The sequence below is a fragment of the Melanostigma gelatinosum genome (genome assembly GCF_949748355.1).
Source record: "Melanostigma gelatinosum genome assembly, chromosome: 7".
NCBI classification, from domain to species: Eukaryota; Metazoa; Chordata; class Actinopteri; order Perciformes; family Zoarcidae; genus Melanostigma; species Melanostigma gelatinosum.
The window spans coordinates 10,026,861-10,040,879 of record NC_136640.1 but is presented as its reverse complement, the minus strand read 5'-3'; the positions used below and the strand labels follow the sequence as shown (position 1 = coordinate 10,040,879).

The 14,019-nt window shown below is 42.0% G+C and overlaps 2 protein-coding genes across 2 annotated transcripts; one reads left to right on the top strand and one right to left on the bottom strand.

Annotated features, from left to right (window-relative positions):
- Positions 1 to 329: 329 nt before the first annotated feature.
- aasdhppt (aminoadipate-semialdehyde dehydrogenase-phosphopantetheinyl transferase) lies at positions 330 to 7,056 on the bottom strand. The gene is made up of 7 exons (XM_079272428.1): positions 6,695 to 7,056; positions 6,464 to 6,577; positions 5,878 to 6,007; positions 4,489 to 4,610; positions 3,611 to 3,772; positions 1,758 to 1,826; positions 330 to 1,312 (listed from the first exon to the last, which is right to left on the bottom strand). The coding sequence occupies exons 1-7, from the start codon at positions 6,836 to 6,838 to the stop codon at positions 1,145 to 1,147; spliced, it is 909 nt and encodes a 302-aa protein (XP_079128554.1). The 5' UTR covers positions 6,839 to 7,056; the 3' UTR covers positions 330 to 1,144.
- A 632-nt stretch (positions 7,057 to 7,688) lies between these two features.
- On the top strand, positions 7,689 to 11,842 carry msantd4 (Myb/SANT-like DNA-binding domain containing 4 with coiled-coils; the record flags this gene model as incomplete). Its single annotated transcript, XM_079271575.1, has 6 exons — positions 7,689 to 7,705; positions 8,435 to 8,456; positions 8,932 to 9,120; positions 9,759 to 9,854; positions 9,959 to 10,258; positions 11,081 to 11,842. The coding sequence occupies 6 exons, from the start codon at positions 7,689 to 7,691 to the stop codon at positions 11,840 to 11,842; spliced, it is 1,386 nt and encodes a 461-aa protein (XP_079127701.1).
- Between the last annotated feature and the right edge of the window lie 2,177 nt (positions 11,843 to 14,019).

The window sequence follows — 14,019 nt, the reverse complement described above, 5'->3', positions numbered from 1 at the left end:
CTCGAACGTGTCAATTCCTTCTAGGTGTGCAGGAGAGAAGTGTGATTATATGTTGCGATTAAAGTAAGGCGATGCAGAAAGAAGGTAAACATGCAGACCGACTGCATCGACGAGCTGCCCTGAAGAGAGAGAGGGAGGATGGAGCAGATATGAACTGCAAAGAGAACGCGATGGTTGACGAAATATTCTTGATTGAAAGAGATGTGCTACCAGATGGTGAGACAAGATAGAGAGAAAAGGAAAGAAAGCGACAAACTGAAAGAGATGAGGAAGAGAGGAAGGAGAAAATAAATGCAAGAGAGGCAGATATGTTTTGTTATACAGAGGAAGTGTAGAAAGACACACGACTCCCAAGCATCACACATGTACAACACATACATGCACTTCTAGAGCAATATGGTTACAAAGAAAGTCTTTCAGATACCCAGTATGGCAAACGAATGCAAAATCACCACAAGGAAAAGATTAAAAAATGGCCAACACAACGTGCAGTAGTTATTGGATACTTTATAAGTTGCTCTGCATTGAAGTCACTATAACTGCTGGAGGAAAGAGAGAAGAGAATAAAAACATTTGTTCGTTAAGAGCAACATCAAGTGAACACCAACACTTTGACATTGCCACTAAGGAGTAATTCTAGATTTGATCCTTGCATCTATGATCCACATCGGGAGTAGACTAAAAATGAAGTAATTATGGTCATTAATCGTCAATTTATCTGTGAATTATGCCTTACTTATCTTACACTACATACAGTATTACAGATTTATTTCAATCAATGTGTTTTTTAAAAAGGTGTACAAGGGTAATAATGAATAGCTCGGTGCAGAATCTTGGACAATGTGTACCCTGAAATTACACAATTTCACAGGATATCAATCTATTGATCAACATTTAAAGTTCAGATGTGCTGCACAGTGTTTTTGTGCGTGTGTATCAGGCATGTGAAGGTGTATTTTTTGCATCAGGATCTAAAGATAGAAGGTGTCGGATGCCGTATGGATTCTGAAGCCCTCAGAGACAAACCTGACTTGACTTGTGTTGTCTTGAAAGCAGCTTTAGTGTTTTTTTGGCCCTTTTGAAAGGTGTGTGTGTTTGTGCAAAGGGGGGGGGGGGGGTGTAGGTGTCAGCATGAGACAGGTGGTTATTTGGATGCATGCGTTTCTCTTTGTCTCTGTGGAGCTTCAGCCTTCATCTTGAAGCTGTCCCAGCAGGCGGGGTCTTCCTCTGTCAGAGGTGAGGCCGAGGCGATGAGGTCTCTGAACGACAGCAGCGTGAATGAGGTGGGAGGAGGAAGAGATGGACGAAGACGCTGACGGTAAGAGAGAAGAGAGTCTTTGATTAGTGAGATAGAGTGGAGTCCCTAATAGTGCTGCAATTCATGGTTCATTTCAGTTTTTAAAAGTTATTGAAGTGAATATTCATTCAGTCATTTATCTATTCGTTATTTAGACTGTAAAATGCTCCCACATCGCATATTCCTGGAGACCAATGTGTTATGTTTTAACACATGTTTTTTTAATGAGGTTGGGAAATGTTGTACATCATTATTTGAGAAAATTAAACCTACACGTTTGCCATTTTTATTCTATAAATAGTGTAAAACTTATTCAAATCAATTAAAGTTGTTGTTTATAACCATCTATCCATCATCTGATTGATTCATCAAAATGAATTATTTTTTTATTTATTTAATTCTGCATCCTGAGACAAATCCTGCTGAACGAGAGCAGCCTGTAAATGTTATGTGTTCTTACTGCAGAGCCGGCATTGTCTGCTGGTCCGAGTGCTACAGCAACATGATGATCAGTATCCAGCAAGCTCTCCTGCACAAACACACACACACACATGTATCAGCACATGCACATATATAGCCTGCACATTATGATAAAAAAAACAAACTCCACACTCATTCAAATTCAGAGCAAATACCACATGACATAGAATGCATATGTGCAACCTTATCAGACCCGCTCACATTTCAAACAACACACACGATGCATATACCCAACCTACTGAGCCTTTAGAATGGTAAAGACATATTGTCTGTTTAGAATTGGTGTAAACTCTATAACTTCTACTCCAAATGAAATTGCCTTTGTAGCTGGAAAAATACACTTGGACATTAAAGGCCAAAAGCTGAGTGTGTGTCCGTGGGAGTAACAGGTGGTGGTGAGTAGTGCGGGTTTAGTTCGAAAATGGAAGAGAGTAAGGGAATGTAGACAGAAGCTCAAAGAAAAATGATAGGGAGAGAAACGTCAGAAGGAACTGTATTTAAATGGGAACATGTTGTAATTTTGCGGTTTCAGATTATGTTATAGTCTGCCTTCAATGTGTGCTTTTGTGTCCCTCAGTACTGTGTAAAGGCTGCAGGGGTGACATCACCTGAGGTCAGCAGGAAATAATAAACCTCATCGTTGCGCTCTGATCTAGCGAATCAGCCGACAGTGAGACAGAGAACACAAGGTCAACAGCACATTATGAAGCACATGCCTTTGTGTAATTACACTTCACAGGATTAAGCATCTAATGTAAGAGATTGTATTTTGCAACCCACCAGTGGAACACACACACACACACACACACACACCGGCTAAGTAAACAAAGCACAGAGAAACTCTGGTTGAGTTGCTCATCCTTTAACCACAAGGCTGGCGGCCCTTGAGCCAGACAATGAATCCCAAGTAGCTCTGCGGGTGCAGACGTCAAATACCTTGTATGTGTATGATGAGTGTAATAAGGTTTAGTTCAAAGCCAAAGGGAACGTCTTCAGATGCTTTGTTTTGTCCTGAACAGCTCAAACTCAAAGATGTTTGGCTTTTTTTGCTTGATAAGTGACTCAAACAATTCTTTGTTTATCAAAATGGTTGCAGATTAACATTCTGTCAACAACAAATCAATTCATTTACAAACTGTTTGAGCTAATTTGGCCTTATTCATGTATGTAGGTATTAACATGGCTCTGTTAAGATGCTGGTGATGTACTTGACGGCCATTCGAACCAAAAGTCATATTGAACAAATGTGGAATAAACCAGCTGTAAAGGACAAAGTGCACATTTATAACAAAATATTAACGTCCACCTCTCTCTCTCTCGCTCTCTCTCTATGCTTCACTGATTCTCTCTTCGACTTGCAACTCTTCATACTTCACTTTGCCCTACAGTCTATGGAGTGGACAGTCTATAGTTAAAGAGCGGACATGTACATGCCCTGCAATCTATAGAAGTGAGCCTTTAGTCCCCGGTGTGAAAACATGGACACTAAAACAGCATTAAGCCTCCGTGACCTCAAGAGAGATGGAGAGAGGAGACGTAACATCTGGCTTTTTAAACCAGTGGTCACCTTTTAGCAGTCACTTGTTAATCCACCTGCCACTGGGCATGGAGAAAAGAGGAAGGGGAGGGGGAATAGAGAGGAAAAATACATGGGGGGGGGAGAGGGGGAACAGTAAAATAAAGAGAGAAGGTAAGGGACGGGAGGAAATAAAGGAGACTACATCAAGGGAAATGCAAAGAGGAGGAGGAATGAAGGTGAGGAGAGAAGAGGCAACAGATGATTTTTCTATTGTGTCCCCATTACTCTTCACACCCGTCTTCGAACAGACTTACTTCGAATACCCAGTCCTCTTCTTCTTCCTCGTCCAGATGCATCTTGGTCTGGCGCAGTGCATGTTTGTGTGTCAGCAGTTCAGACGACAGGTGGAACTCCACCCTCTGCAGGTTGAAGCCCAGACCCGTGCCGATGGCTTTGATGAAGCTCTCCTTCAAGGCCTTGGTGGAAAAGGAAGGAAACTCAATCAGTTACATGCAGAGAATGATCACCAGCACATAAGGACAAATACATTTGTATGCCTGACAGGGCGGAGATGGTCCGTCTGGTGTGCTTCTTTGTGTGTGTGTGTGTGTGTGCGTACGTGCGGTATATTTTGACTCAGTATCACAATAACTTCAAACCACAACAGATGGGAATCTATGTAAGAGTGACTGTGTGTGTGTGTGTGTCCAGCCAAAACCAACCCTGCTCGGTAGCCAATGAGCCACAATAACAGTATTACAAGGCTAATCGCCATGGCAACCGTCGAACTCTGCCATTAGTCAACAGTGTGGTGATATCAGAGCCTGACGTCTCTGTGCCACCCTCTCAATCTCACCACATCTTTATACTTAGCACCACCGTAGTGCTGTTGCTGTCCATCTGTGTGTGCGTGTCAAACACTGAGAAAGGGGAAAGAAAGAAAGAAAGAAAGAAAGAAAGAAAGGGCCATTGTGTGAGACTGTGAGGATGAAATGTAGAGAAGGACAAAAGGTAAGAAAAGGAGAAAAATGAGAGTTGAGGAGGCACATTCACACATGTATGAGTTCACACACGTATGTGCAAATGTGTGTCTCAAAGGATATTGTCAATGTAATTTCTTTCTATGTTCCACACACACACACACACACACACACAGCAATGTGACAACAGGGTAGTACGTTGCCGTGGTTACCCAGTGGCGGTAGAACGCGGCAAGCTGCTGGTGCTCCAAGCCGCCCGATTGGATGGCGGTCCACTCGTACGCGGTAAACTGACGAGTCATGATGCGGAAAAACTCTGGCACGGAGCTGCTACCTGGAGGGGAAAAAGGAGGGAAGGAAGGAGGGAGAAAGGGAGGAAAAAAGGTGTGAGGGCCAAAGAAAGAGAAGAGGAGAGAGGAAGAAGGACGGAGACACCGACAGAAGGGACAGACAAAGAAGGCAGGGTTATTCAAACATAGTCAGGTTTTGAGATTACTGTGGACTGTTTCCTCTCTGAAATATGTCTGAACACAAGCGATTTATGTGACTGTGACACACACACACACACACACACACACACACACACACACACACACACACACACACACACACACACACACACACACACACACACACACACACACACACACACACACACACACACACACACACACACACACACACACACACACACGGCCTAGACCTTTTACATACACAAGGCAACAGTGGCCTCTTGTGGTCAAGTTGGAAAACACAAAAGCATTTCCATTTCTGCCTTGCCTTTAGGACATCAGATGATCATAATACAGATTTGTCTGCACTTATAAATGTTATCAGCGACCTGCTATGTTAACATCGGTTATCATACAGGGTCTTTTTGTGGTTGCTATTCTTTTTATTGGCCTCATTGTATAAGATGTGGGTATGGAGCGGGCAGACAGGGGAAGCAGTCGGCGTTTAGTGGGCTCGAAAGAGTAGGATTTTCCGGCGACTGCTCAGCAAAGGATCCGAATGAACCTTTGTAGATCATAAAGCAGGAAACTTTCACTGCACTACTACAAGGAAGACCCAGCAGCTAAACAGACTGTGGTGAGATAGCGTGTGTTCTATGGATTTCGTAAACAGCAGCACCTCGCCACGCTTCCACCCGTTATTGATTTTGTTTTGGGTTGAATTAAGGAACGTTGGGACTGATGGGACACGGGGTTTCTGTTATAATTTGTGAATGTTTAGTTGTTTATTGTGCCGGAGTACAGCGGGAGCCTCACAGCTTTTTTGTTCACTGCAACTTATGCTGAATTGAATTTGATTTCCAATAATATATAGTGTCATATGCAACTAACTGTGTGGTTTCATTTATATCTGATATAATCTGTCATGTTAGTGAGGAATAGAGATTGTATTGGAGTCATCATATACACATACATGAAATGTAACTTCTGCATTTAACCCATCCCTAGCTTATTGGGAGCAGTGGGCTGCTGAGACAATCATGACAATCATTCATTGTCTTTTGTTTTTTTTCTCTTCAGATATCAATGTATGTGCACATATCTGTTGATATTGTGAATGCTGCTTCAACTGTTACCCTCAGCATTTACCCGGCATGGTGGTCTTCATGATATCCACCCCCACCTGCACCCCCTGCTCTGCAGCAAGCACCGCATAGTCCCCCTGGTGGGACACGTTGAAACTCCAGGCCGGGGGTTCAGGACCTGAATCTGGACTGACCTGGATGCCAACAGCAAGACAGTATTCAAATTCTGGATATTTTCAATCATGACAAAAAACACGTCAATCAGAGAACTACTTTAACATCTTCTAAAAGCTTTTAAAGTGAGGGGGAAAGAAAGAAAGAAAGAAAACTAAGTCAAGTCAGATCAACAGTCCCGTACAATCGAATTAACATAAACTATGTCTGCAGCTCAACAATTACCAGTGCCCAAGTTACATCTGAAGTAATTATATTCATACTGTGCAGCATGTAATAATGTGCACACATCCACCTGACCAATGTGTCTGTTCTGGTGACTCAACATCTAAAATACTATGTGAGCCTTATTCCGCTAGTTTAGCAGGCAAGCTAGTTAAACTCATGCTGTGCATCAGAACTTTGTTCAAACCCACAGAACTTTATTTCTTGTTCTTTATGGAGACACTTCAGATAGAAATAATAATGGTATGAACCTTCAGTGGTGCTGCCAGGTAAGGCTTCCCTCTGGGGGATCGCTCTAGTCTGATCTCTGACCAGGGGATCCCCATCCTCTCACACACACATTTCCTCAGCAACAACCTGCCAGCCTGACGAGGTAACACAGGGACACACAGCGAGTGTATTACACAGGGATAACTGGATTTGACAAGTGGGAAGGGATCCAAGTTGGTTGCAAAAACAAACGTTTTTACAGTCAGACTCACCATGGCTGACTTGGCATCCTTAGCAAACACAAACTGTCCGATTCTGTCTTTCTCCTCCCGCTGAATGCAACGAGCAGCAAACAGCCAGTCAGACCTGGTCGGTGTCCACGACCCGCAGCGAAAAGCCCAGCGAACAGAGCCCATCTCCTCACCTCCGTCTGGTCATCTGGACTCTTCCACAACTAGTTGTTAGTGAGCTAACGTTAGCATAGCGCGTTAGCACGTAAGGTTTGACTGACAACACTCTGTGAACGTCACATCTGATGCTTTACTACTTGCACAGTGGTGCCCCGTGTGCAGTGCATAACTGGGGACAACTATTAAAACTACTATCACACGTTTTGTGTCTGACAGCGGTGAGCATGCTGAGCAACCCGGAAGAGCCGAGACGAGATATCTATGTCGTCATAAGTGGGCGCGGGGGAGAATTGACCAATAGGAGCGATCAAAACGGAACACAACTAACGATACCTTCGCGTGCTCTCGGGAATGTTGTAAAAATGAAAGAAATGTCTTGTGGTATCAATGAATATGACAGTTTTTGATACCAAAGTGAGATATGGGATAATCTGAAGCATATTAACTGTAAAAATGGTGTATCTCAATCTTCCTACTTAAAAAACATCTCTCAGCTAGGGCTCATCCTTTAAAATCAATTAAATATCTATTCTGCAACATAATTGTGAAAAGAACGCTGTGCTGCATAAAAAAAAGAAGAAAAAATGCTTTTAATGCAGGGTTTTATTTTGCCTTTCCAAATGTTTCTATCCAATTTAAACTTGTACCGTCCTATTTACTGATTCAATATTAGGAATTTAAATTAGCAAATCGTACCTGAAAGCACCATTAAATTGTACCTCCACGATGTTGTTTTGATTGCGGTACATCTGTGTGTGTAAGGTGAGTTGTCTTCACAACATATGAAAGATAATGTTTAATTGGAGGTGGTCGTTGGACCGGCAACACACACGATTTCGTTACATTTCTGTTAATGATGATGAAACTCGTTTGGTTCGAAGAACACAGTCTCATAGCGTACCGTTCCTAAAAAAAACAACGTTATTTTTAACTCGAAATATATTAGAGATACAAGAGGGCATAACCTGAAACACATACTGCTTGTATGTATTCTGTCTACGCGTAGACTAACAGAATAAACGCACATCTCAAATATACTTACAATAAACCTCCCAAGGCTACACTTGTGATTTTAATGTTTTAGTAACGTAAGCCTATGTGGTCGATATTGTCTGCTTATAGTAGCCTAATAGAATATGTAAACATCGTATAACAATGTGTGTTAATGTGTTGCAGAAAAAAATTTAAACATCAGCAGTATTTCATTGGGGACAATGAAATACTGCATTTCTTCATATTGACAGGTAATCAGTCAATGAAAGAGGCCTTACTAAAAATGTAACATGATGAAATATCTTAAAAGATTATTCCCTTACGATTTATTAAAAAATACCCTTTATAGTCTTTCCAATTCAAGAGACAAATAACAAACATGTCTGCATTTTTCATCAAAAGAAAGCGAGAGAATAACTTATTGCACTTAATATTTATGTTGTAGTATATTACGCCCCTTGTATTTTATACTGTAATCCTATTTCTTTAATATCTTGAGAGGTCTTTTTTTATTCAACAATATGAACTACTCTCCGATTTGCATACAGGAAGACTGCAGAGTCCTTTCAGCCTGTGACGCTTCTCTACCTGCATACAATCAACTGGCAGCAGTGCAGATCAGGGAATAAAGGTGAAACACGCTGCAAGTCTTAATATTCTGTGGAAGTATCTACATCAAATCAGGGCCTCATCAAGGCAAACGTGAACCCTCCACTGGGAAAAAAAAGAATACTTTTGATGATTTAATCCTCCAGCCAACCAGGTGTGACCTCTGCAACTTCACACACTTCTCTCTCACATGCCATTACACAGAGCCAGTATCTAGTGTAACAGCTGGGATCAGTCTCCCAGCTGGAGAACTTCACAGGGAATACTGGAGCCACTGAGGGATTCCTCCATGTTGAAAGCCACTGTGATTTTGAAGGAAAGCTACACTCCTAGACATGGACTAACCTTTACAAATAACATCCCCCCTTTACTCTAACCTGTGATCTATCATTCTTTGTACACCTGTTTCCATTCACCCTTCCTTTTCTAACTCCTTTTTTTCTTCTTCTATTGCTCCCTCCCTCTCTTCCCCTTGTCTTCTTGCTTCCCTCCCCTAGTTGTCTCTCCTTGTCTCTTTTTCTCTCTCTGTCTCTGGGGTTTCTGTCCCCTTTCTTGCTGCCAAGCTGGATTTACTGCAGGTGAAGCATCTGAAGAGGAAGAGGAAGAGCAACTACAGTGTGAGAGAAACACAGACACTCATCAGGGAAATCCACAAGAGGACGGACGTGCTGTTCTCCAGACAGCAGGTATAGATTTCTTCTTCACTTCTCTTGGACAGATCAACCGCAGCACAAACCAATTATCACGTATACAGCAGCAACTTCTTTTAAGTCGTTTGTAACCTCCTGTTAAATATGTGAAAATAGCTTTCAAACCAGTTGTTTAATGTCATTCATATAATTACTGACAAACAACTTTGTCTTTGACACAATCAACTGACATGCTCATCCAAAAAGCAAGCCACAACTCAGATATACAATGATGAATCCGATAAAGAGTAAACCTAGACCAACCAACCGGGTCCCATACAGGTCAGCTGCTACGTAAAATGAGTGCAGTGCAGAAAGGCCAAAATATATTTGAAATGATTGAGAAGTATTTATATTATCACCACCAGAGAGCACTGACACATTTCATGTTTCCTAACCAATTCACGGGATCCTTGTCAAAAATGTTTTATTTGATGTATTTGTGGAAAAAAAAAGTCTAGAATGATAAAAGGACAAAATGATCCTCTGGCTGTACTATAGAGGAGCATTTTGTTTTACAGACGTGTCAGCTCTGTTATTTTGACAGGAACTTCACAAAAGCCATGTTACAATTGTTGGAATAAAACAATACAATTGTTGTGTGTTTTGCGTCTCTTTTCTTTGCGTGTGAACAGAACACAGCCATCAATGAGTTGAAGAGACAGGCATGGGAGGAAGTGGCTGAAGGTGTTAATTCCCTGGGGGAGGGTGAGCTACGCACTGCTGCTGAGGTGTGTTTATTTCTATGTTTGAATCATATTTTTATATATGTGTGTACATATATGTACAGTTCCGATTAAACACCAGTACCTTTCCTTCCTAATCTCCTGTTCAGGTGAAGCGTCGATACCTGGACTGGCGTTCACTGGTGAAGAGAAAACAGCTTCGGGCTGAGCTCTCTCTCTCCTCCTCCTCCTCCTCCTCTGTGGCCCTGAAGAGTGAGTATGATCAGTTCTCCCCTGAGCACGAGGCAGCTTCTCTGGGATCCGGGTGTGACCAGCTGCTTGACCTCTCATGCCTCTCGAAGGACTGCCACTGTGACTGGCCGGAGCTGGCATCTCTCGGGGAACCGAATGGGCAGGCCATGATGCCACCGCTGGGTGTGAAGATGGAGGACGATGTCAGTGAATACCGAGTAAGAAAGAAAACTCAGTCGTTCCTGTGCGGGTACGATAACTGTAGATTAGATATTCTAATTAAACCCTAGAGTCCATTAATTCAATTAGCATGTAAATGAGGACAAAATGATTTCCTCAAACACCTTCATGCTTTTTGATAGAGAGCTCACATTAACAGTGTTCACGTTAAGACAAGTTGCATATTGAGTGCGATAGAGAATTTGAGATGCAAGTCGTTTTTAATGTGTTCATTAGCTTAATTAATATCCTTATTAGCAGAGCTAGTTATGTTAAACACGGCACAGTGATGATGCCAGCACATTTTGTAGCTCAAGTGGCTCTCGTTACGCCGTCTTTTTGATTGGGCTCATGTAGGTCCACAAGGTAAAGATCAAATTCAATTAAGGGATGTGTTAATTAATTGAGATTTATTCAAACATGACATGTAAATGTTACTTTCTTTTGCAATTGCATTTAGATGTGTTCACAGATATAATCATCATGTGTTCAAACTGTGGTATTACAATCATCCACAATCATTCTCTAAAAAACGTCCCGCTCTGTCTCTTAACAGTGTAATTAACCTGTATCCAGTCTGTTAAAATTCTTCATAATATCAGCCAGACAATCTGCAGTAGTAATAGTGTTGAGTCTCATCTGTATTCAGTGACATTCATTTCAAATCTGCCAAACATTGATATAGAAAAAGGAAATCAAAGCAGCAGAAGCATAGCCCTCTTCATTTGTTTGTCTCTGTGGGTCAAATTCCAAAGAAAACTTGCAAATCATGTGTGAAACTAGTGGAGTGCCCCTTTAAGAATCTCCCTCTCTCCTTCTAGCTGGATGGTGAAGGCGAAATGGGAGATGGAGAATTAGATGAAGATGATATTCCCTCCCTCCTCAGTGACATTGAGTCACGTGGTGAGGGGCATGTTGGTGAGGTTTACTCCCACAACGACTTGGACATGCTCAGCTCCTCGAAGGCTCCGACCTCGACGACCAACAGAGGCCTTCCACTCGCGGGTGGCCTGATGGGGATGCCGGCCCATGCTCTGGGTGGATTAGCCAATCACGAAAACATGGGGTCGGGGTTTCTGGTTGCTGTTGAGAAACAGCGATTGGAGCTGGAAAAGCATCGCCTGGTTGTGGAAACTGAACGCCTGGCAGTGGAGAAAGAGCGACTGGTGGTGGAGAAGGAGCGGCTTCGTCAGATGGAGGTAGAGAGGGAAAGGCTGCAGCTGGAGAGAGAGAGGTTACAGGTGGAAAGGGAAAGGCTGAGGCTTCTGCTCATCAGCCAATCAGAGCAGGTCGAATCCTCCTTTTACCTGCCGCCACAACAAAGCCCGCCTTCATCCTCCACGTCTTCTTTATCTTCCACTCATGATGGACAGAGGGAGAGAGATAGAAAAAGTAAAGCCGCCTGGAAGCCAATGGTGGATCTGGAGGCAGAAAGGATAAAACTAGAGAAGGAGAGACTACAGCTGGAGAAAGAGAGGCTGCAGTTTTTTAAATTTGAGGCAGGCAGACTGCAGATTGAGAGAGAACGCCTCCAAGTGGAGAAAGAGAGAATGCAACTGCACAAAGATCATCAGGGCCACTGAGAGAGAGGGGGGGGGGGGGGGGAGAGAGAGAGAGATTTTTTTACCAGATTCAGGGGTACGTCTAATACTGAAAACAACCCAGAATGTGAATTGCATGAGCAGCTGTTCCTTTATCAAGTTCCTCACACACACACACACACATCCTTAAAAAGGGTGTGAGGCACTTAACCCTCCTGTTACTTTTGGGGTCAATTTGACCCCATTCAATGTTTAACGTCTCTAAATAAATAATTGACATCATTTTTTTTGCTTCATATTTAATGACTTTTCCTAATTTAACGGGGACAACTGGGTAAACATAAAATTAACATGATGATATGTTTTCAATGTCCTGTACACATGCTGTACGCATCGGTGTTCTTTGGGGTCAATTTGACCCCCGGCTGTTTTAGCTGTGTAAAACATATAACGTCTCCTACTACCCCAAGAAAGGGAAACATGTCCTGCTGATGAGCACCATGCACAAAGATGCTGTCCTGAGCACCAGAGAAGAGAAAAAAACACAAATGGTCTTGGACTACAACGAGACAAAGGGAGGTGTTGATAACATGGACAAGGTCACAGCCACATACAGCTGCCGACGCATGACTGCCCGTTGGCCCCTTGTAATTTTCTTCAACATCATTGATGTGAGCGCCTACAATGCCTTTGTAATATGGAGGGAAATGAACAAGGACTGGAACAGCGGAAAACTGAGTCAAAGGAGGATTTTCCTGGAGCAACTGGGTTACACGTTGGTGAAACCTCATATCGAGAGAAGACGGTGCCTTCCGAGAGCATCAACAGCTGCTGCAACCGTTGTGAAGGACATCCAAACAGAGACATACACCCCAACTCCTCTAGTGGTTCAAACTGGAGGCAAGAAACGTGGCAGGTGCCAGGTCTGTCCCAACAGAAATGACTCCAAGACCAGCAACACCTGTGTGAAATACATCTGCAAGGAACATGCATGCACTCTCTGCACATCATGTGTACAGTAGTGCAAATAACAGGCTGGAATGTACCTTCTGGTGGCCTGAAGGAAAAATAACATACTGTTCATATTCTGTCAGTTCGTATTCTGTCAAACTAATTTTAGTGACCATGTAACTTTGTTTTTTACTATCTCGCACATACATATTCGCATTAGTAGCATAGAACAATCCCTGATGCACACATGTCTTTTTTTATAGTTTTTTTGTACATACAGAAGTGTTATGTGTTCTTTACTGATGTTCTGATGATGATGATGTTCTTTAAAAAAAATAAAATCCTTCAAAATTTTGGAAATTGCTTTTGTTTTTCCTGGGGTCAAATTGACCCCGAACATAACGAATGTTACTAGTCTTCATAACAGAAATAGTTTTTCATTCCAAACTTTACAGATAACAAAAATATGTACTTAGAGATAATATAAAGCCATTAAAACACCAACAAATGATCTCTTTTAAATGATATGTCAATCAGTGAGATTTTATTCTGATCTGCATATTGCTGCAAATTGCTGGGGTCAAATTGACCCCAATAGTAAAAGATGTTAGTAAATTTGAAGGTAACAGGAGGGTTAAATGATCATTCCTGACTTGAAATCTGGCCAAGGAGAAGACTGAGAGAGAGGGCTGGCATATTTATGACCAACATGATAAAGCAGTGCCTTATGATGTCTTCATGAAATGGGTGCTAGGACAGAAAAGATGCCATGATGATAAGATATAATATAATAATATATTTGTTTGGCTGATTGGCCTTGAACATATTTGATTTATGAAATGTTTAGCACCTCATTCAAATACAGAAATGCGCAAAATGTGCAGTATTAAACATGAAATGCTGGGATATCAATGCAAAGCATCCTGACCTTTGTGGAAATGTTTTATAATGTTCTATATGAAAGAATGGAACCATGTAGTCTTACTCTGCATTCATTTTTTCTACTGGATGGGTTTTTCTTTGTATAATTCAGCTTCCAACATTCAAAAGCAAAAGCACAGTATTGTTACTTGTACAGAGAGATTTTTTATGGTATTTATGTTTTGCTGTCAAGCGCTTGTGCTAAAAATGTGTGACTTTTTAAGACACTTCCTCGTTGGCTCCACTCGGCAGAACCGGAGTTTGTTACCTGCACAGGGGTTACTAATAACATTTACAATGACTGTTCAGTCATGACAGTGTGAAAGTGTGACACAAGACCCAACCCG